At 58.4% G+C, this 22,790-nt stretch overlaps 2 protein-coding genes across 3 annotated transcripts; one reads left to right on the top strand and one right to left on the bottom strand.

The window, feature by feature from the left end:
* Positions 1 to 1,302: 1,302 nt before the first annotated feature.
* On the bottom strand, positions 1,303 to 10,127 carry OTOP2 (otopetrin 2). Its single transcript, XM_060290640.1, has 8 exons — positions 9,675 to 10,127; positions 9,226 to 9,402; positions 8,621 to 8,972; positions 7,949 to 8,085; positions 6,740 to 6,798; positions 6,137 to 6,270; positions 3,674 to 4,551; positions 1,303 to 1,838 (listed from the first exon to the last, which is right to left on the bottom strand). The coding sequence occupies exons 3-8, from the start codon at positions 8,937 to 8,939 to the stop codon at positions 1,668 to 1,670; spliced, it is 1,698 nt and encodes a 565-aa protein (XP_060146623.1). The 5' UTR covers positions 8,940 to 8,972; positions 9,226 to 9,402; positions 9,675 to 10,127; the 3' UTR covers positions 1,303 to 1,667.
* Positions 10,071 to 15,152, top strand: USH1G (USH1 protein network component sans). 2 transcript variants are annotated; one of them, XM_060290641.1, is made up of 3 exons: positions 10,075 to 10,588; positions 12,836 to 14,053; positions 15,012 to 15,152. In XM_060290641.1, the coding sequence occupies exons 1-3, from the start codon at positions 10,425 to 10,427 to the stop codon at positions 15,013 to 15,015; spliced, it is 1,386 nt and encodes a 461-aa protein (XP_060146624.1). In that variant the 5' UTR covers positions 10,075 to 10,424; the 3' UTR covers positions 15,016 to 15,152. The 2 variants fall into 2 exon arrangements, with proteins under 2 accessions (XP_030693451.1, XP_060146624.1); XM_030837591.3 differs by lacking the exon at positions 15,012 to 15,152 and having other exon boundaries at positions 10,071 to 10,588; positions 12,836 to 14,057.
* Positions 15,153 to 22,790: the final 7,638 nt, after the last annotated feature.

Raw genomic sequence — 22,790 nt, 5'->3', positions numbered from 1 at the left:
TTCCGGGGTAGGTCGGGGTGCAATGTCCTTAGGCCGCAACAGAGGCCGTGTAGGGTTCAGGCCACACTTGCCTCTGGCGGCCCAGCAGGGAATGGACCCTCCCCCACAGATCCGGGGTCACCTTCTCTTGTACCCCATGTAGCACCAGACCCGGCCCTGACGCAAGCTCTCTCTCCCTAAGGCAAACGTGAACTTGGGGCGAAAGAGACCCGGTTCTGACACGGCAGGAGGCGCCCCCTGCGGCCCTCCTCAGCTCTTCCTGCAGCCTCTGAGACCTGCCCACCTCGTCGTGCTGGTGCGGTCCTGGCACGTTTTCCTCTAAAGTGCCCTGTGCCCCAGGTGCGGCTGCTCCCACTCTCCTGCACAAAAGCCATCTCCTCCCACCCCAGTCCCCACCCCAGCCTGTCCCCCTTCACCTGACTCGCTGGCCACCAATTCTGCCTCCTCTTCTAGCTGTTGGTACCTCCTTTTCAATCTCTCTCTGCACCGTCTGACTTCCTCAGTCTCTCTGAGTCCATCTCTATATCCCCCCTCCCCACCTTCTTTTGCATCAAACCATTTTATTGAGGGGCTTCGGAGACGGTCGAAGGGCTGGGAAAACAGTGAGATCCCACACCCTCTGCCCTGCCAGGACCTCCCCAGCTTCACAGTTGCCCGTCTCTATATCTCTTGTAGAGTAGAAGCCAGAGGGCTTTGGAGAGGAGCCTCAGGGACCACAGGGAGTGGGGTTGTGGGTAAGAGGAGGCCCAGGGGGTGAGAATCTGTGCCACCAAAGCCCTGTTTAGCTATAACAGCCCTGTTATAAATTATGTTATAACAGTCTATGAATTGAAGTTGCATTCCTGAAATGTCTCATTTGAGGGGAAAACAAAAGCTCTGATGCATGAAAAAAGTTTGAAAATTATTATTCTTAGTAGAAAGGCACTGGCTCCCTTTCGCTGTGTGACTGTGGGCAAGTCACTTTACCTCTCTGGGCCTCAGTTTTCTTCTTTGTAAAATTGTAGTTGGATTAGGTGAGTCCTTCCTAACCTTTCATGTGTCATGGAACACATTAAAAAATGTATATGTCACTTGAGGATAAGGCGAAGAGGAAGGTGGCAGCCTGGGTACTCCACCCAGCCCCTCCCAGCCGCCCAGGTACGGGTCTGTAACTAGTCTGTGACTCAGACTTGGCTCACCCACAGAAAAGCCTGAGACCTGAATATCTCCAGGGGCCCTTGCAGCTCCGACCCCAAGACCCCCTCCTGTGATCATCTTAGATGTGGCTGCTGAGACATGAAGTGGGCACAGGGTGGGGCAGGGAGAAGAGCAGGTTTATTGGTTTCCAGCTCCAGGCGGCAGCATTGGCCAGGACACGGGGCGGGGGTAGGGGTGGAGCTAGAGGCTAGGACACTTCCAGATCTTGCCTGGTCCTAGGAAGGGTGCAGGGAGAGGTCCTCCTCCCCGCCCCCACCACTGCTTGCCCCATGCCCCAGGGATATGCATGTCCTGATTGTGATTTAAAAACTCATCCTGGAAAAATAACTTTTGTGAAAATTCCACTCTGAGGCCAGCGGGGGAATGGGTAGTTACGTGGCATAGTGACTGCCAGCCTGGGATTCATTCCGCGGGGGTCTCTGGGTGGGTGCATGAGCTGAGCCCCTCCTCCCCACGTCTCTAGTGGGGCTTCAGGACAGCATGTAGACCTCCAGCAGGCTGGAGACAGCATGCATGCGGTAGAAGATGCCGAAGGGCAGGCAGATGTTGACGATGGCTGCCCAGAGGGAGTAGCCATAGAAGTCCACCTCCACGGTGTTGCTGAAGTGGGGGCGGGCCCCGAAGGCGGGCATGATCCACAGCTGTGGGGACAAAGGGGTGTCAGGACCTGGCCCGGACTCGTGCCAGTGGGTCATTCCGTGGGCTCTGCTGGGTGGGGCGGGGGCAGGATGGGGGTCCCAGCCCTCTGGCTTTGTGGACAGCGAGGGCTGAGTGTTGCTGAGGGGGGACCTCGAGCATCTTGGGCGGGGCCTGGCACTCACTAAGGAGCTCAGTAAATGTGCCCAACTGAACTTGCCTGCCCCCCAGCCTAGGGCTCCGCCTGCGATCACATCTCCCACCCTCAGTACGGCCCACCTGTGGGACTGGGGAAGGGGAGAAGATGCTGTGAGAATTTGGAATAAATGGCTAAGTCGGTAGCTCTCTCCTGGAGAGATGTGTGCAGGGTGGTGATGGTAGAATCAGACAGGCCCAGGGCAGGGGTTCAGGATCCTGCCGGAAGGCTCCCCCAGCCCTGCCCGCTAGGAGCTCTGCTCTCCAGCTCTGGCCCCGCACCCCACCCCCTTCCCAGGTCTGGGAGGCGGCTGAAGCTGGAATCCTGCTTCATCCCTGGCTATGAGCTCAGATAGTTCATGTATGGGGTGTGAGGCAAAGAATAAAGGCTTCTAGACTAACCCCCCTCTCCCCACCGCAAATGTATCACATCCTTGGACACATCACAGCCCAAATCTGAGCCCGCTTCTATCCTATAAAATGAAGGAGTTGGAGATGATGCCCTCAGAGCTGATCCAGGCTCAGATACCTGGAGCAAAAGCGGCCTCCCAGGTGACTCCCAGCCTGTAGGCTCCCAGCCTGTAGGCCTTGGGAGAAGGTGAGGGGGGGCCGAGGCCGGGAGCCACACCAAAGATGACCCAAGACAGGAGGAGGTTTTGAGCTTTATTGCTTCTACTGGTAGGTCAGAGATGGGTGACTACTCTTTTATTTACCTGTAGGAGGGGCAGTATTGGCAGTGGGGACTTCAAGAATGCACCTCAATTTGGGCGTGTATTTCAGATAGACCCACTGGGGTGGAATCCCTCTGGAGATGTGTTCTATATCGGGATATACCCACATTAAGGCTGTTTTCTATATTAGGGGTATTTTCTATCAGAGGTTATAGCTAAAAGGACTGTCTTTACATTGAGCAAAACTTCACTGAGGTGTGCTCTGTCTTTGGGATGTACTCACAGGGGTCCAGGCTTCTCTGTTAGCGATTTCCCTCCTGGGGATTATACCTACACTGGGGCCTTTCTCTATTAGGTTGGAGCTACACTAGGAGTATTTCTCTGTTGGGATGCACCTTCACAAAGAGTGTTCTTGTACAGGATGTATATTTGTATCGGGTGAAGTCTGCTGCTCTACAGAGGAGTTTCTCTTGGAAAGCGGCTTTGCTGAGTCGCCGGGGAGGGGCGACTGTTGTGGCTGCCCCCCTCCCGGCCAGCCCGCCACGGCACTCTGCTGACAGACCCCTCACGCTCATGCTGGTCTCTGCCACCTCCTGTCACTGCTGCGATTATTCTAAGAAGCAGGTTGGTCACAAGGTCCCGGGAAGAGTCACACCTCCCACCTGGGAGCAAGGGCCCCCCACTCAGCTCCGTCTCACCTCCTCCCAGCCCTCACGCCAGCATCCCCTAAGACCCCTCCAGCTCTGCCTAGATGCCAGAATGCCGGGATCTCATTCTCCCCGTGCGCCCTGAGATGCTGTTCGCCCCCGGGGCTGCACCTGACTCTCCCTGAACCTGCTCCTTTCCTAGAGAGCCAGACGATGCTCGAGTGGGCTGGGGGCCAGACAGAGGGCCAAGTGAACAAACCCGAAAGAGCATCTTTCCTCGGCCTTCTCTTCCTCCCAGCCCACCCCCGTCTCTCCCCAGTTACTCACGATGATGTTGCAGAGCAGGAGAAACAGAGAAATGTCCTTCAAGCACCGGTATCTCCAGTGGCCCCTGGGGGCCAAGGTGATGCTCACTGCTCCCTGAGGTCCTGCTGGGCTGGGGCCAACCAGCCTGGGGGTGGGTGGGCAGGCAGGCAAGGTGTGGAGGGTGTCCAGGTTGGCAAAGGTGAGGCCGTGGCAGGGCTCCTTGGGGGGAGTACCATGAGGCTCAGCCCCGGGGGGAACCCGGTGGAGGCTCTCAATGATGAAAACGTTCTGGAAGGTGTGCTGGGCGATCATGAGCAGAGCGTGGGCCAGGCTGAGCCCCGCCAGCAGCTCCCTGGGTGTGCCCGCCACTACAGCCACGATAGAGTAGTAGGAGATGGCGTACTGGCCCAGGGCGGCACCCACCAGCAGAGCCATGTCCAGGCTGCGAGTGGGGTTCTTACGGTGGTCCATGGCCCGGCGGTCAAAACGGTAGATGACTGAGCCACTCAGGCTGACCAAGGTCATGAGCCCCAGACAGACGATGTTGAAGCTGTAGTACATGACCAGGGCCTGCTGGGTGCGGCTCCTCTCCCCACTCACTTGGACCTCGTAGATGATGAAGACGGCCAGCCCCACGACGAAAAGCATCAGGCCCAGGATCGGGCCGGCAAAAAAGGTCTCCCGGAAGAGGCTGAGCAGGGATGGGGCGTGGCTGTGGCCGTGGGTAGAGGAGGCCATCAGCCTGCCCACGTTCTTCCACATGACGTAGAGCATGGTGGAAGCAAAGAGGCTGTACTCGATGTTGAAGGGGTACAGGTAGAAGTAGCCCTGCTGGAAGATCTGGCAGACGTCCGTGTTGCAGGAGCAGTCTTCTCCGACTGGGCCGCCCGCACGCTCCGCTGTGGAGAGGGGGGCGCGGAGCTGCACTGCCCTCCCACCTTCCTGGAGGCCCCCACCTGAAGAACCTCACCCCTAGACTGTGACCTTTGGAAGGGCAGGGTTGCTATCCGTCACCACCGTATTCCAAATGCCTACACAGGGCTTGGCACGTCCGTTCATGCCACAGATATTTATTGAGCATCTACTGTGTCCCAGAAACTATGGGAGCCAGGGCTCGATTAAGAAAAAAAAATTCCGAGCCGCAGAGTTGCCCGCTTCATCCTGTCCCATTCCTGCAGAAGAACACTTCCAACCCTTCCCCACCGGTAATGACCCCTGGCTGCCCAAGATAGGCAAGACTCTGGTCCTAATAGAAGGTGGCCCGCTTGGAAACCCCTAAAATTCAAACTGCCTCGCCGCTCTTGCCAGCATCTGCTTCAGCCAGAAAGAAGCTGCTGTGCCCAGGTCTCGACCGTGACCTGCTGTCACTTCGGTTTGTACCACACTGATAGGAATCTCACCCTGCATCCAGCGCGTGCTCTGCTCTGCAGGATCCCTTGGGCCTTGGCAGACAGCTCTTTTGATCCCCAGAACTATCTCAGCTGGTTTTGCAGAAGAAGGAACTGAGGTTCACTCAGAGAAAGTGGCTTGCGAGGGCAGAACTGACACCAATGACGTGACTCTCACCCCTGAGGCAGGTACCCCTCTGCACCCTGCAGCCCTAGCACGTAAGGTCGCCCACCTCCCTGGGCTGGGTTTAACCATCCTCAGGACCCCTCTGTATGTGGAGAGTGGCCCTTTTCAGTCCTGCTGGGCTGGGATCTCCTGTAGGCCTGGATCCATGCTTTCCATTCCTGGACCCTCCCATACTGAGTGTGCGTGTGTATTCAGGTAATGTCCAGGTGGACTTGGTCATCTAGTCTGATCCTGGCTGGTGGCGGGGTGGGGGGGCTAGAGAAGTCCAGAGAACCAGGACCAGGGGGACTGTGGGCTCATTCTTCTTCAGCGTAGCATATTGGTTCAAAGCAAAGATGGATCTCAACCCTAGTTCTCCAATTTCAAGCTCTGTGACCTTGGGTAAGCTACTTAACCTCTCTATGCCTTAGTTTCTGCATCCATAACGTGGGAATGCTAATAGTACCCATCTCACAGGGAGGTTGCTAGGGTTAAGTGAGATGGTGCTTGAGACACTTGGCACAGTGCCTGACATATAGAGCTCAGAGAACTGTCACTATCGTTATTACGATTATTACTTCTACATTCTCCTCCTTGTCAGGCACTCCCTTCTGATCCCACGCTTCCACCATTGAGCCACCCTGCCCCCCTTCCCCTCTTTCTACCTTGATCACTCTTGCCCTTTCTTCCTGGAGCATGAATCCCTTCTTTGGTGGGATGGAGACCTGGACAGGGGGACCAAGGCTGTACTGTCCAGGATGAAAAAATGCTCCCCTGTACTCTTCCTCCTGGGTCACCCACATCTAAACTTCTTCAGAAGCATAGCCTGGGGCAGCCACCTTTGCCTCCATGCCCTCTACGAGTCCACAGAGCACCCAGCCCGAGGCCTGGCTGCCACGGGACCAGGGTGAATCTGAAGTGGGCACTCACATTCCAGAGCGAGGCGGGTATGGCTGGTGGTGTTGTGAAGACTGCCGAGGGAATGGGCCTGGTGCACCGATTCATCCACCACGGTTGCCATCCAGATGGCCAGGTTGGTGGTGAGCGTGAACATGAGACCACATCTGTTTGGGGAGGGAGAGCAAAGAGGCCAGTGAGAGTCTGTGGCTCACGTTGGGTCCCCGGCGTGGTGGAGAGCTGGGGATGCTCTCCTGGGAGATGGTGCTGAGAAGCAAGAAAGCAGGCAGACCCCTGTGTGAACAGGGAAGCTGAGTTTGGAAGGAACACTTAGCCTGGCTGAGATGCCTCCCAAAAGAGGGCTGGGGGTGTCGTGGGGTTCAGGCCACGGCTGCTCCCTCTCTTTGGGGAAAGGACATTTGTACATTACACACGCCATCTCACCAAGCACGTCCCCCGTACCCCCAGCAGAGGGTGGTGGAAATCAGGCTGACAAAGCCAGGGGGCCTTGGCTGAAACCCCACCTGGGGGCAGAAAGAGGACCCACGCCCCAGGTTGGGAAGCGCTCATCTCATGCCAGGTGAGCCCAGCCCCTGTGCATGGACACTGAGCCATGGGCATGGAGCAGGCACTCACCGAGTCAGGTCCAGGTGGCTGTGAACACAATCTTTAGCGGAGATGCAGAGAAAGTAAGTCTGTGTTGAGAGAGAGTGGTGGGGTCATCTACTCTGCAGACGGGCTCAGCCCGGAGTGCCCAGGTCCATGCCCGGCACCATGCGCTTACCGCCTCAAGAGCCCTCCTACTACGTGATCGAGTTTCTTTCAGCTTTGCAAAGGGAGACGTGAGCTTTTCTCTCTTTCTATTCTCTGGAGCGATTTGTACAAAATAGTTCTCTGTTCTTTAGAAGTTTGCAAAATGCCACCTGTAAACTCTCTGGGCTTGGTGTTTGTTTTCTGTTTCTTTGTAGGGTGGAGTTTTGACTGCCTAGTTATTTATTCCTGGGAGTGAGGCCAGCCTCGGAAAGAACCTAAGCGGCCTCACAGCTCTCTCTGGCACTGTCCCTGCCTCATCCTCATCCTTTGCTTCCCTGCAAGTCCTTGCTCTCACCTGGCTGCCCACAAATCCTTGCTGTGGTGTTTATTGATGTTGGGGTGCCTGTATTTCCATTTTGCCTGAGTATTCTTTAAAGTCAGAAAATGTAAAATTAAAACTATATAAATGCCAAAGTCGTAAATGTGTTAAATTGTGGAAACCTGGGCAGTAGGGATGATGTTTCAAGAGAGGGAACCATACACGTGGTCATTCTGGGCTGAGGAGGGTTTGGGTCCCACGTTAAGACCAGTCCTGCCTCAGCTCAATCAGAAGATCTTTTCCTGTGTTATTCGTGCAAGAAATAAAAAAGTGAACTTGTTTGAAAAATCCCATATACAGGCTACCCTATTTCCTGAAAAAATACAGAATATAGGGGACATGGCTGAGGCCCAACTGGCCATGCCCACAGCAGGACGCTGAGCTGAGACTGATGCCCTCTATGGGCACCCAAGGAGGGCAGGTCAGGTTCCAGGAGACAGAGCAGCTGCCACAACTGACACCTCCTAGGTGTTAACTACTGGCTCTGCTTAAGGTGAAATGAAATCGCAGGGCCCCTAAGTAGGCACTCACATTTGGATATTACGTCATTACCAAGTGCTTCCAGATTTACGGACTCATGTGATCTGCACTACAGTCCTATCCCCACCCTAATCGATTGCTCAGCGTGGAAGTGGAGTGGAGCTCAGATCTCCTGACTCCATGCCACATGTTGGCTCTCTTCCACCACACTCAGGGACACTCCTCCCACCCACCTGCACAATGACAAACACAGCCTGGGTGAGAGGGTACAGGATCTTGATGGCTGACTGGCACTCAAAGGAACTGGAGTAGTAGCCGGTCTTGAAGACATCCATGACGAGAGTGCAGATCCCAAACAGCACCAGCCCACCTGGGAAGGAGGGTGGGGGGTGGATCAGAGAGGCAGGAGAAAATGATTACAGATTTGAGGATGGATGGCCAAATAGTTGGATGATTGCGTGGATGGATGGATGAATAGGGTAAGTGAGAAGATGGATGGAAGGATGGGTGTGTGATTGAGTGGGTAGATGGATGGATGTCCTGTTGAGCCCCCATCCCTTTGGGGCTGCATAGATAAGGGAAAGGACCCTAGAGAGGCTCTGTCAACTGCAGCTGTCATCTGTTTTCTGCTCTCCATCAAAGTCTCTTCCATGGCCACCCTCTTTCAATCTTTAGAAAGGGCAGAGAAGTTCCACTCCATCCCTCTCTTCATCCCTCTTCCAGGACTCTTTCCCTTCCTCTTCTGCCTCAGACACAGCCCACCTCACCCTCAGACACATCTAGCCTTGGGGAGTGGGGACTTCTCATCGGTCTATCTCGAAGGGAACCCAGCAATTCCTGCGGGAGCCCCAGCCTCCAGCTCCCCGCCTGGGCCACCCCACCTCCGCCCACACCTCCCCTGGCACCTCGGAGCCAGATGGGGCCCGCGCGCGCGTCCCGGTAGGGGACGGCGTCGGTGTCGGGGCAGCGCACGGTGCGAAGGAGGTAGAAGAGGATCCAGAGCACAGCCAGCAGCATCATGGTGGTGAGCAGGGCGAACACGTCGGTGTCGTACACCGCCACCTTGTTGAAGGCGCCGCCGCTGATAAGCGTGCAGGCGAGGAGCAGCACGTTCACGGCCAGCAGCACGGACAGCAGGCGGCCGCCCTTCTTCCACACCTCGCGGGGGGCTGCCCGCGGTGCCGGCAGGCTCTCCTTGGGGCCCGTGGGCAGCTCCTCGGACATGGCAGAGGCGACTGGAGGAGGCTGGAGGGGTCACTGTCGGGGCGGAGCGGACAGGACCCCAGGTCAGCCTCGAGAGCTCTCCTTCCTCCATCTTATCCCTAGATTTGGGGACCCGAGGGGCGGGGGCTGCGGGGGGTGAAGGAAGCGCTGGGAAGGGGGAGAGAAAAGCCCACTGTGCCGGTCTCGCGCTCGACGGGAGGAAAAGAGAAGCGGCTGCAGCCCCGTCGGACCCCGTCCAAGGTTCCCACTCCCCAAATCCGTCGGCCGGCTAGCCAGGGGCACCCACCTGGCTGGGCCGGGAGCCCGCGCTGAGCTGGGGGTCAGGGGGCGGCGAGTGTGTCCTCTCTCTAACGCCGGGATGGACGGGCGCTTTATACCGGGGAGGGCAGGGTGATTTACAGCCGCGGGAGCTCAGCTCCATAAACCTCTCAGTCCCACTCACATGATCCATCTTTTTCCTGGGCTGAATTTAGTGAAGAGCGTGCGGAGGCAGACAAGGTATGATTTATATTTACCCGTTAAGAGGCGCCCCCTCCCCCGCCTCCCTGTCACCTCGGCGCAGCCAGCCTCGGGCGCGGCCCGGCACTGCGGCACCCAGCGGGCACCCCGCCCCCGGCGCCCAGCGCGCCCTGGCGCCCCTGTCTCCTGACGCCCAGAGTCCTGAGAGCTGACGCTCAACAAACGCCCCAAGGGCCCGCAGGCACCCCGACGCCCTCATGCCCCGCGGCCCTGTACCTTTGGGCTCTTCTGTTGCTGCCCCAAGATCGGGACCCTACCGCCCCTTCCCCGACACCCTCGCAGTGATCGAAGTTCCCTCTTCCTCTCTCCCTTCCCCTGGTCCCTGCTGCGCGGGATGCTGCCGAGTCGGACTTGCGTACGAAGTGCTCGGCCAGTCTTGCAGCGCCTCCTGCTGGAGCGCGGCTGGCCCACCTCGCGCGAAACTGGCCGCCGGGACAGCCGTGTCCCGATCGCTGACGGTCTGGCGGTCGGTCCTCATAACTCTCTTAGGCCCATTGTCCAAGGGGTCAGGACTGCCCTCAGACATCCCTCCCCAGCCCTTGGCCCGTTCCCTTGACGCTTAGAGACTTCGGGGGCCGCATCGCCGTGGCTCTAGTGAAGACAGACCTCGGACTGTCCCCAGACTGGGCCTCACGGGGCGGGACGCTGGGGTGAGCAGCGTTTTGGAGAGAGGCTGGGCCCGGTTTGCTCGGGAGCAGGGAGTTTAGGACCCAGGGGCAGCCCGGGGCGGCCCTCTGGGCAGCGGGAGATCCTCCCCCCACCTTCCCCGCCCGCTGAGCGGCTCAGATGTCCGAGTAGCGGCGGCTCTGGCGCTCCGCATCTTCTGTTTGCGGCGGCGGGCGCTGGCGGCCCCGGCCCCTGCCCGACCCCCTCCCCCAACCCCATGCCTCAGCTCTAACCCCGCCGCCCTCCCCCGCGGGGGGCATTTCCCCGTGTCCCCTGCCCGTCCCGTCCAAGTCAGGCGCCATGAACGACCAGTACCACCGGGCGGCTCGGGACGGCTACCTGGAACTTCTCAAGGAGGCCACCAGGAAGGAGCTGAACGCCCCCGACGAGGATGGCATGACCCCCACCCTCTGGGCTGCTTACCACGGCAACCTGGAGTCACTGCGCCTCATCGTGAGTCGAGGGTGAGTATCCTACTGTCCCCGCCCAAGCCCCGCCGGGGAGGACTGAGAGTCTCAGGGCCGCGCTAGGCCCCTGAGACACCCCCTCTCAACTCCATGGCATCTCCCCCCCCACCTCCGCTGTGCCACCCTCTTCCCTAGGACAGACCCTAAGGTGGAACCTTGGAGATTGACAGTCGTGGGAGGAGGAAACAAACTGAGGCCTGTGACATTTGTGACCTGGATGCGGGGCTAGGAGGAGAGGGACTGGGACTTGGGGGTCCATGGTTGTGGGAGGGGCTTCAGAGTGAGGAGAAGGTGGGAGGGATCTCCTGGGTGGGTAGCACCAGGAAGCAAGAGTGAAGGGCATAGTGAGACTGGGAGAGAAAGAGCAGAAGCCTCAGAGGGGCCGGAAGGGGGGCTGGGAAAGGAGAAGCTCTTCACTGCCCACCCCCAGCCTGTGGTCCAAGGGGTCCAGCCGGCGCCCACACCTCCCCACACACTGGATTCCACACAGCTCTCTCCCTGCTCGTCCCTGAGACTTGTGGGCACTGTCCACAGCGCCAAATGTCACTCGGTTCAGCCACCCCATGAACTCCCTCTGTGCCCCTCCCCCACCACGGGCTCCATCACCCTCCCTTTGGAGTTGTCTGCGGGGAGGAGTGGGCATTGAATCCAGGTGTCAGGGCCAGGGAAGGGGTTAGGAAGTAGCAGTTGAGGAATGTGGCGTCCAGGGCCACTGACATGGGCTCCCTACGGCTGAATGACCCTGTGGACAACTTGCCAGCCCCAGCGGTTTAATAAAGAGAAGTCAGGTTGACCTGGGGACCAGGGAGGCCTGGACAAGGAAGAGGGATGTACGAGGTGCCCCAGGAGGGTTAACATGAACATCTCAGGCCCTGGGAAATCCTGGTGGAGGGAAAGGGGCCCGGCTGGCCTGGCGCCAGGAGCTGGCCTGTGGTTTGAGCATGGGGTAGGTGGGGAACCCGCCTTTGCCCTCCCTCCACAGCTGCTCCCCGGGCCCAGCAACAGGTGGAAGCAGCCCCTGAGATCAGGCAGCTGAACCATGCCCCGAGACGCCGAGCCTGGCCCCTGTCCATGCGAAGAGGGCGCACAGTGATCTGCCATTCTGCTCCCCCCTGGAGAGATTCGTGGGAGGAGGGGACTGGGGGGCCCCCCTTGGTGCACCAACCCCCCCCCCCAGCTCCTACAGAGGGTGAGGGCTGGTGCTTGATGGGGTGTGGGCCAGATGCCCAGTAGCTCCTGTCTAGAAGGACTTGAAGACCAGTGAGGGAAGTGGGGAGGGGAATGCGGGGGGTTGGGGACTGGGGAGTGTGGGCAGGAGCTGCTGAGACAATGAAGTGATTCTTCCTTCAGCCCTGCGGGGTGGCCCCCTCATTAGAGTGGGGCAGAGGGCCTGAGCTAGGTCCCTGAGGGAGGCGCAAGCTTGGAGGAGCCAGGGGGAGGGTGCCCAAGGGGGGCACAGTCTGGTGCGGAGGGTGTTGGAGGGGGCTGCGTGGGTCCCTTGGACCTGCCCGAGCCAGCCGCCTCACAGCGCTCCCGAAGATGGGGCCGCCCCGGGAGGGGAGGGCAGCTGGGCCCAGGCTGCAGGCTGCCCTTCCCCTCCCCTCCAGTCCTGGCTGCCCCCATGCTCCCCTCCTGGCCCAGGCCAAGACCCGACACCTGCTCTCACACGCGGCCTTGCCAGGCCTGGCCCTGCTCCCTGCAGACGTGGCCGTGCCCGGCGACACGCAGGCACGCACCCTCACACACTCCCCCAGGGCTCAGGCCCAGCACACACGACCCTCTCGTCCTCTTTTTCGGTCACTCCTGCACTGGCAGCCCCACTCACCGCCGTGCCTGCCTAGAGACCCAGACTCGGCCCTGGCCCACCACCTCTCTGGGCCAGCTCCCCGCCGGGCCCCATGAATAATTCACTCCTTTCTCTCTGGACATTAAATATTTATCCCCTGAGATTCCCAGCCCTCAGTTCTCTTGGGGAAGGCCCCGCCCCGGCCCCGCCTTCTTTGTCGCCCCACCCACTGCGAGCCTGGAGCCATCTTTAACCCTGGGCTCGCTCGAGCTGCGCCCGGTGGCTCCCGGCGGCGTGTCTCCCGGAGTCAGAGGAGAGGTCTCAGGCCGTCGAGTCCCTCTGGTGTGCCTGTGGGGAAGCTCATCCAGGCTGGGCGCTCCCCCCACCGGCAGCCGCTGCCGACTGCCTGCCTGACCTTGCGATGGCTCGTCACCCCTCCCCGCGTGTCCTCCCTGCAGGGGTGACCCGGACAAGTGTGACATCTGGGGCAACACGCCCCTGCACCTGGCAGCTTCCAATGGCCACCTGCACTGCCTCTCCTTCCTGGTGTCCTTCGGGGCCAACATCTGGTGCCTGGACAACGATTACCACACGCCGCTGGACATGGCCGCCATGAAGGGCCACATGGAATGCGTGCGCTACCTGGACTCCATCGCGGCCAAGCAGAGCAGCCTCAACCCCAAGCTGGTGGGCAAGCTGAAGGACAAGGCCTTCCGCGAGGCGGAGCGGCGCATCCGCGAGTGCGCCAAGATGCAGCGCAAGCACCACGAGCGCATGGAACGGCGTTACCGGCGCGAGCTGGCCGAGCGCTCGGACACACTCAGCTTCTCCAGCATCACGTCCAGCACCCTGAGCCGCCGGCTGCATCATCTGGCGCTCGGCAGCCACCTGCCCTACTCGCAGGCCACGCTGCACGGCACCGCCAAGGGCAAGACCAAGATCCAGAAGAAGCTGGAGCGGCGCAAGCAGGGCGGCGAAGGCACCTTCAAGATCTCCGAGGACGGCCGCAAGAGCGTGCGCTCGCTCTCGGGCCTGCAGCTGGGCAGTGACGTGATGTTTGTGCGCCAGGGCACCTACGCCAACCCCAAGGAGTGGGGCCGCGCCCCGCTCAGGGACATGTTCCTCTCCGACGAGGACAGCGTCTCCCGTGCCACACTGGCGGCCGAGCCTGCGCGCTCGGAGGTCAGCACCGACTCAGGCCACGACTCCCTGTTTACCCGCCCGGGTCTGGGCACCATGGTGTTCCGCAGGAACTACCTGAGCAGCGGGCTGCACGGCCTGGGCCGCGAGGACGCGGCGCTGGACGGCGCGGGCACGCCGCGGGGTCGGCTTCAGAGCTCCCCCAGCCTCGACGACGACAGCCTGGGCAGTGCCAACAGCCTGCAGGACCGCAGCTGCGGGGAGGAGCTGCCCTGGGACGAGCTGGACTTGGGCCTGGATGAAGACCTGGAGCCCGAGACGAGCCCGCTGGAGACGTTCCTGGCCTCCCTGCACATGGAGGCCTTCACCACCATCCTGCGGCAGGAGAAGATCGACCTCGAGGCACTCATGCTGTGCTCGGACCTCGACCTCCGCAGCATCAACGTCCCCCTGGGACCCCGCAAGAAGATCATGGGGGCCGTGCGGAGGCGGAGGCAGGCGCTGGAGCGCCCGCCGGCCCTGGAGGACACAGAGTTGTGAGTGCCCAGAGCCTCGGTGGGGATGGGAAGATAGGGCTTGGAAGGCCCTGGGGTGGGCGTGGATCTGTCTGCCTTTTCGGGTGGGGGATAATAACTAGGTCGCCGTCAATTCCAAGAGGCCCCGCGTATTCACCCCCAATTCGGAAAAAGAAGCTGCCTGTGTACTTTGCTGGTGTCAAATGCACCTCAATTTTGAAGAAGTCAGAACGCAGGAAAATGGGTGTCTTCGTATGGATGAGACCCAGTAGTCATAGTAACCACGGCCGGGACGTTTTGAGCCCTCCCATCGCCTGGGTACTGGAGTTGCCCTTGCACAAGTCCTCTCATGTGCAGGGGCTGTATCACCCCCATTTTACAGGTGAGCAAGTGGAGGTTCAGAGGCTTCGAGTAGCTCACCCATGGTCCTGCCGCCGCTCAGTGCAGAGCTGGGCCTGATCCCTGGTCTGTGAGGCTCTAGAGCTAGGGAGGGCAAGGTGACTCCCGTGGGGTGGAGGGTGTGGCAGCCAGTCATCTCACCAAATGCCCAGGCCCTCAAGACAGATGTCTTACCTACTGGTCCCTGAACCTTGTAACCAGAAACGAGCAGATACTCTCAACAGGGCCAACAGTGGCCTTGAGGGCAGAGCTGTCACGTTCAAAAAGCCATCATGGGGAGCCCAAGGCTGCTGTCAAACTGGCAACGCTGTTGGCCCATCCCTGCCCTGACTCTGCATCCTGGCATCCCACGAGCCCAGCAAACACGGCCGCCCCCTTTTGGTATCTATGGCCTTTACCCTGCATGACTGGGCAGGGGTGGGTTTGGGAGGAAGTCTGGTCTAGAGTTTGGGGCCGGCGTCCCCATCCCTGATCATCGGTCTGCCTAGAGAGGGTAAGTGATCAGAATATTTGGTCCTGACTTAAAATGCTGTGTGCGAAGGCCCTTATCTGAGGTCTGTTTCTGTTTCTCTCTCCACAGATAACAGGGGCTCCTATCCCCATACCAAAAAGAGTTGCAAGTTGCCACACCCACGGTGGGACCACGAGGTCCTCACAGTTGCCAGCCCTGCAGCTCCCCAGCCGCTTCCCGGGAGCAAGGACCATGCGGTCATCTCCCTTGAAAGCCTGTCCCCGCTCTGCCGCAGAGGGTATGGCCTGGAGGCACCTGGAAGGCCAAGAGAGTGACTCAGAACATCAATTCTGAGGGGTCCCGAGGCCCCTAAGCCACCTCTCTCTGAGTGGCTCTAAAGCACGTGTGCATTCGTGGAAGGCCAGCCCCAGTGCCAGGGCGGGGGCCACTAGATGATCAGCCCATCAGAGCTGGATGGGAGCGTGTGGTGCGAGTGGGCATGGCTTGCCCCGGGGCCGTTGTCTGTCCCCACCCCTCCTCTACGGGTCCTGTGGTCTGCTCAGTCTGGAGACTCTCCTACATTTTTGTGCAGGAAGAGTTTGGGCTGCCTCCCCTCCCCCTGTACACCCCAGAGAGGAGGTTCCCCGCTAGACTCTTCAGCCAAACACCCCAGCTTTAGTCCCCACCCTGCCCCAAGCACGGCTGGTCCCCTTCTCCTTCTCCTACTGGCCATGCTGGGGAGTTGGAGTGCCAGGCTGGGCTGGGGTGGGGGTGACCGGTGCCCTTCCAGCCTACCCCGGGGTGGGGCCCAGCCTGACTCCACCCTCCCCGCCCTGTCCTTCTCCACTCACTCTCTCCTTGGTTGTGCAGCCCGGTGCCCCCAACCCCAGGGACCCCAGAGGGTCAGGGCAACAGATCCAAGGTGCTAGAGCGACTGGCTACAGTATTATGGCCTCGAGGCTCGGCGGGCATCTCTGGGCTGGGGAAAGGCATCTGCCAACTGGCTCAGAGTCTCCCAGGCCCAAACCAGGCAGAGACTGGTTGTGGCTGGGTGTCCAGCCACACGTGGGCGAGTCCTGCCATGTGGACACGGGAGCCTGAGGATGTGGACAGTCTAAACTGCTGATTGCCCCCAGGTTCCCAGGGCTCCGGGCAAAGGGTCTGGAAGCAGCTGGGTGGCTGCCTGATTCTGCATGGGTAGCGGGTAGGGGAGAGTTCTGCACGGGTCCCTGCTCTGTGATGCTGGTGAGACCAGGGGAAAGGCCAGACTCAGAGGGTCCTCAGACCAAGGTCACGGATGTGGGAGGGTCACTCAGGAGCCCCCACGGTGTGCACATATACACCGCATGCAGATGTGCCCTTCCTCCTCTGTCAACAATGGTGCCCCCGCCCCTGACCTTCAGCTTAGGAAGCAGCTCCTACCGGGAGCATTGCCACAGCCCCCAGCTCCTTCCTGGGCCCCTTGGCTGGTGCAGGGGACAGAGAACCCCCCCAAAACGCCACAGGCCTCCCTCTGGTGTGTCTGTCTGAGCGTGGGTCCCCGGGCACACACCTGCTCAGAGCTGGGGGCGTGATGGAGGTGGTCCCTGTTCCCACACTGAAGGCCTGGTCGCCTGCCACTGCCACTCTGAGCCCACTGCAGTCCTGCTCCCCGTTCTCTGGGCCTGGGGCCACCCCTAAGTGCCGACTTGACTTTCCTGGAGCCCCAGGTGCTGCCCTTTCTCTCCTGTTCCCTGTCTGTGTACGGCCTCAGCCCCCTCCCTGTTCTCTCAGTGCTGGGGTGGGGCGGGCTCCCAGATTCCCACCACTGTACAAAGTACCCCTCCCTCAGGCTCATTATAATTTTTGTAGAGAACCTTCTCCATCCTTGTCATGCCTGTGTCTTGTTTTAATCATTTGGGGGTGGGAGACGGGTAGGGTGAAAAAAGCAAGAGGTTGGAGGTGGGAGAGGGAGAGGGTCTTTTTGTGCCTATGAGGACTTGGTCCTCTTCCTTGGAGGGGGTCCTGGGGTAGATGGTAGGGCACTCCCCCACCCCATGCATCTCTGCAGGGCCCTCCCTCATCCTCGAGTCTTCACCTTGCTCTCTCTCTGGACCCAGAATTTAGAGCTGATGGAGAGGGAGGGTTCAGAAGAACTGGGACAGGAGACCCCCCCCAGCAGCTGAGTCAGGAGGATGGTCCAGGCCTGTCCGCTGCAGCTGCTGAGGGCAGGTCAACACTTCCTGCCTTCCCAGCAGGTCCCCCTGAGCTTCTCCAGACATGGGCAGACGCTGTACACTAGGAGGCTGTCACCTATCACCAAGGTCCCATGAACCCCCATCTCAAGGCCCCAGCCCACCCCTGGGAGGCCTCCAGTGGGGTCTCCATTTCCCTCATCACCCCAGGCAGTTCATGTGGCAGCCCTATTTAGAGCCGTCCTTTCTCCCAGGGGTAAGGCTTCCCCTTAAGCTGCAGGACAATGGGCTCTTGTTTTCTTAGTCAAGTCTGGGAAGGGGCACTGAAGTCATTTTGTTTCATTCGCTAAGGCTGCTGGGCCAAGTGCTTCTGCCAAGGGCACTTCAAGACAGCCTCTTCCCTCCAGCATCATCAGAAATGTCCACAGGACGTTGGTGCAGCAAGATTGCCCGGCAACCGTCTAGTGATTCTAGGCCACCTCCCTCCACTTTACAGATGGAAAACCTGAGCCCTATGGAGGGGAAAGTCCAGACCCAGAACACAGGCCTCCTGACTGCTGCCATGCTTTCCTCACCTCCAGGCTGCCAAGGGGGCCAGTAAAGACGCGAGATCCTGCCCTCGGACGCTCCTCGTGGTTCCTCCGTCCTGCGACCTCTACTGGCCGTCCTGGTCACTGCAGCTACCTCACGAAAGACCAGCCTCCTGGCGCCGCTGGTTCAGGGAAGGACATGGGGGTGAGGACTCGCAAAGACAAGATAGAGGAGGTCGGAACCTCAGCGTGGAGGCAGAGACTAACCGGAAGCAGTGGGGGCTGGAGCTTCCACGGGTCAGTGTGGCTGGAGGGTAGAAGACTGGGGTGCAGGAGCAGGTGTGGCTCCAGGAAGCCTGAGGGTACTTTAGACACAGTGAAGGGAAGAACTTTACACGGTAGGGACTCAGCTTTCTCTACTCGTCCCCCTAAAAATTTAGATGGAGGTTAGGGAAATTCTAAAAAGCTAGAATAATGAATGATTCTTCGCTTTTGGGGATTAGAATCTGGTGCCAATATGGACACTTGCCCTGGGAAAATGCAGCTCCTGAAGTGCGGAGAGGTCCGGGGACCCCAGGTTAAGAAGCATTAGTTAGACTGCTGTGAAGTTACATCATCAGTGAGATTACCGATTTGATGGAGGTGGGAGTGGTGAAATGAATCAGAGGCAGGAAGGACCTCCGGGGTATGTGGCACAGACTTCTCTCTCTCTCTCTCTTTTGTTTTTTGGCTGCTCTGGGCAGCATGCGGGATCTTAGTTCCCCGGCCAGGGATCGAACTCCTGCCCCCTGCTGTGGAAGCGCGGAGTCTTAACCACTGGACCGCCGGGGAAGTCCCACAGACTTCTCATTTTACAGATGAAGTAACCGGGGCCGCATGGCAACAGAGCAGTCAAGTGAGCAAAGTGACACTAGGTCTCATGATGCTTCCCATGGTGCCAGCTGCCTCCTGTCCCCAAGTTAGACCAGTCCTGGACAGCACTATACCCCTGTCCTCCCAGCACCTTCTCTGAGACAAGCCTGGGTTGTACGGGAGGTGGCCATGCTCAGGAGACAGCCTGATCTGGGCAGCAAAACTGGGGCTCTGCCCCTTTTTAGTTATGTTGCCTTGGGCAAGTTACCCAGTTTCTCGGAGTCTGTTTCCTCATCTGCAAAATAGGTATTACAGTTTATTATAATATATCAATAAGTGTTAACCCCGCAGGTCATTAGGAGGGTGAAATGATGACGCATGGAAAGCACTTAACGTGCTGCCCGATATCTACCGCACATCAGTTACCAATGATCACAGTTATTGGTGCTCTGAAACAGGCCCCTGGGGCACTCCTTGCATCTGTGGTCCCAGCCACCCGGTAGGTGAGTCCTAGGCAGTTCCAGGGAGCAGTCCTGCTTTTCTGACCCCTATATAAGAGTGAACCTGGCACCAATCACACTAGCTCCTGGAGATGGCTCTGCGGGCGTCCTCATCTGACCAGCAGGGGGTGTTGACAATCCAGCCAGCGGTTAAGAAATAGTCAGCTAGCCACCATCTAGTGGAAGGACCCAGGGAGGAGCCAGAGCTGTTCCTGAGGTGCCCGAGGAGCTGGGTGTCTTTTACGGAGGGGGAGTCGCATGCCCACTGGCCTGGGCCCACCTCATGCTACTGTCTGAACTTGACCAAGGCAAGTGAGGAGTTTTAGCCTTCATAGGTGAAGATATTTAGTATCAGAAAGGTTTTCTGATGTGCCCAAGGTCCCAGCAAATTAAGAAAAGTTCAGGATCCCTGACCTTTGTCCCTTCTGTCACCCCTATGCCACCCCTATGTTTTTACTATCAATTGTTGAGAGCTTGTAAGGTGTCAGGTGCTTATGTTAAGCACTTTATATACGTTCACCCCCACAATAAAATCACAACCCTATAAAACAAGGAACATATTGTGATTATTATCCCCTTTTACAGGTGGGAAAACAGAGGGTCAGAGCGGTGATATGACTTGCCCAAAGTCACAGAGCTATTAGGTGGTGACCTAGGCCTCAAGGACAAATGTCCGTGATACTGAAACCTGCGGGCCTAACCATGGTGCTGTAGGCCCCCAAGCACTCGTACTGTACCCTTTGATGGGGGTTGTCCTTGATCTTGGGTCCCCTTGACCTGGGCATGCCTGGTCCTGAGCAGGTGCCAGACTCAGCCTGAGGTGGGGTGGGGACATGCTGGCAGATTCAGCAGCCCAAGCACATGGTCTGAGACACAGCGCTCACCTGCCCTGGGGGGAGCTGGGCTGAGAGAGGGCAGGTCGGGTCATGGGGCCACCGGACAGGATACTGGGGGACAGTGTGGGAGGGTAAAAGCTTTGTGTCTCAAGCCTGCCGAGATGGGGGAGCAGGCCTGCAGAAGTATTCCCTCCCAGAGAGTCTGTCTGCTTTCTTTCTGTCTTCTTGTCTCTTGGTCCCATTTCTCCCTGTGACGCTGGGACTCCTGGTGTCCCCCTCTCTCCCCCTCTTTCTATTATCTCATCTCCCCAGGCCTCAGTCTCTCTTGGTGTCTGTGACATAATCAGAAATAGATAACTGGTCTCTGCTCCTGGCTCCTGACACAGAGCTCCTAAATCCCTTGGAATTTCCTGGGATGACAGGAGCATCTTTTGTTCTAATGGAGTGACTCTGGGTGGGCTCTTTGACGGCTTCAGGATGGGGGCTGGTCACCAGAAAGACCAGGCCACGATTAGAAGCTTGAAACTTTCAGTGCCACCCCCCATCTTTTGTGGGGTGGGGGAGAGGGGCTGGAGGTTGAGTTAATAATTGATCGTGATGAAGCTTCCGTAAAAATCCCTAAACGACAGGGTTCGGAGAGCTTCTGAGCTGGTGAACGCATCCACATGCCGACTCCACGTGGAGTTGGGTACAGAGGTTCCTGCACTTGGGACCTTCCTGTACCCTGTGTATCTCCATCTGGCTGTTCACGTATAACCTTTATGATAAACCAGTAAATGTAAGGAGAGTGCTTTTCTGAGCTCCGTGAGCTGTTCTAGCAAATTATCGAACCTGAGGTGGTGGGTTGTGGGAACCCCTGAATTTGTAACCAAGCTGTCTCAAACCTAGTCAGGCTGGCTCCCGCTGTGCCGTGTCTCATCACGATGGAGGGCATTTATTGAGCGCCTGCTGTATGTCAGCACCTGACATCTGTGATTTTGGTGAATCCTCATGACAGCCTCATTGAATAATGACAGGGGATTATTAAACCCATCTGACAGAGGAGAAAACCGAGACACCAAGCCACCACGTCGTTGCTCAGGTCACAGAGCCAGTAAGAGCACAAACAGGGCCTGACTCGTTGTGTGTCTGACCCTGGACGGGCTGCTTCTCATCACCCCATTTCCTCCAGGAAGGTTGAGGGCAGTGAGCCCTCCCTGGGTTTCTATCGCTGGATGACTTAACTCCTGTGGGATTTGGAGCCCGAGGTGGGGAAACTTCTGGCAAGTCCATTCAGAGCCCCAAATGCTTGGTCTTTCGAGAAAGCTCTTGGGACATGCAGTGTGGTGAGCCCTGGGAAGCTGAAAGTCCCCCGGGCACTATTCCTACCTTCATCTACTCCGACTTCTTTATTCCACAGGCAGGAAGGTCTGCATGGGCAGGTGTTCTGAGGGCTGCGGGACCCTCTCCCTGCTCTGGATGTACACACATCTGGGAGGTTGCCCCACTGGACCCTGAACAGTAACGGGTGGTCAGGGGAGGGGGCTTTCTCGGGAGCAACAGCAGCTACCAGTGGAGTCTGGCCCCTGACCTCACTGCCCCACGGGGGCTCTCTTTATCCACAGAATCAAACTGCCCCTCACAGCACTGTCTCTTCAAGTCTCACAACAGCCATCTGAGCAGGGCGAGGGCAGGAAGGTATTATTTACAAGCTCCAGGTTCAGGGGGGCAGTGACCTGCTAGCAACTGCATAAGCCAGGATGGCTAGTCTGGGCCATTCGCACTGCTGTATGCGGCCAGCTGCCTTCTCAGAACACGTATCTAGCACTTTCTACATACCGGGCACAGCAAACCCATGAGAATGGTACCATTGCCCTGCCTCACGGGTAAGGAAACCGGGACTCAGGCAGGTTAAGTCATTTCTCCAAGCCTCGGAGTGCAGAAGTGTCAGGGCTGTGGGATTCGCACCCCAAACTCTCCGTGGCGGCCCCAGCCTCCTCCATTCACTGTGCCGCCTCCCCCGGCGCTCACCCTGCACAAGGGCGGCTCAGGGGCTCCCCAGGTCAGAACAGGGGCTCAGCTGGCCGGGTCTGGGGAGGTGGGATGGGGGCAGGTGGCGCTCACTGCGTCTTCTTCCTCCGTTCTTGTTGTCTCCTGCTCAGCCTCTCAGCTGTACCACTGACTGCTCTGTGCCTGTGTTGGCGTGTGTGTGTGCGTGTGTGTGTCTGTGTGTGCGTGTGTGTGATGTGGCGAGGACCCTGATGTGTATCCGTGATGCATGGGGTGGGCGTAGCGGACCCAAAGCTTCCTGTGAAGCTGGTATGTACTTGTGAGCCTGAGTGTGCTTGTGTGTCTCTGTAGTTTTGCTCATTTATCTTTACTTCGGGGTTTCCAAGTTTCCCAGAGGAGAGGTGTGTGGGCGTGTGTGTGCATGTGAGTGTGTGAGCACACACAGAGGCCCCGTGACTTTGTCTAGAGTCTGTTTTAGGCTCCTCCTCCCACCTGTTATCTGTTTTTAGGGCCCCAGCCCCTTTAGACTGGAAGTTTCACTCCCATGGCAGTCATGGCGGCCTGTGTTGGAGATGGAGGCATCACAGGGTGGAAGGAGCCTGAATCCCCAAGTCCCCACCTGACCCATAGCGGACAGTGATGTGAGCAAGAAATAAACCCGTATTGTGTTTAGCCACTGAGATATTTGGGGTTATTTGTTACAGCAGAGCACACCGGATCTTGTGGCCAGATCATGGTGTGAGGGGGGATCATTGCCGGAAGTACATGACAGCTGATGCCTAATGCAAGCCGGGAGGACTTCCCTGGTGGTCCAGTGGTTAAGACTCTGCGCTTCTGCTGCAGGGGGCATGGGTCTGATCCCTGGTCAGGGAACTAAGATCCCGCATGCCACGCATGGCCCAAAAAAAAAAAATAATAATAATAATGCAAGCTTGGAGATGCCGAGGTCAGAGGAAGGGAAAGACACAGAGCTGGAGCGCCTGTCATACCGTAGATGCTCAATAAAATGGGTTGAATGAGTGGAATA

This window comes from Globicephala melas, chromosome 20, assembly GCF_963455315.2.
Source record: "Globicephala melas chromosome 20, mGloMel1.2, whole genome shotgun sequence".
Taxonomy (NCBI): domain Eukaryota; kingdom Metazoa; phylum Chordata; class Mammalia; order Artiodactyla; family Delphinidae; genus Globicephala; species Globicephala melas.
This window is presented reverse-complemented; position numbering and strand designations above follow the sequence as displayed.

Bases quoted from the DNA above. Each gene is read 5' to 3' on its own strand.
- USH1G (XM_060290641.1), top strand. From the start codon at position 10,425: ATGAACGACCAGTACCACCGGGCGGCTCGGGACGGCTACCTGGAACTT. The intron at 10,589-12,835 runs GTGAGTATCCTA...TCCTCCCTGCAG, and splicing joins CGCCTCATCGTGAGTCGAGG to GGGTGACCCGGACAAGTGTG.
- OTOP2 (XM_060290640.1), bottom strand. From the start codon at position 8,939: ATGTCCGAGGAGCTGCCCACGGGCCCCAAGGAGAGCCTGCCGGCACCG. The intron at 6,799-7,948 runs GTGGGTGGGAGG...CTCTCAACACAG, and splicing joins CTGTGTTTGTCATTGTGCAG to ACTTACTTTCTCTGCATCTC. The intron at 1,839-3,673 runs GTGAGTAACTGG...TTGTCCCCACAG, and splicing joins TCCTGCTCTGCAACATCATC to CTGTGGATCATGCCCGCCTT.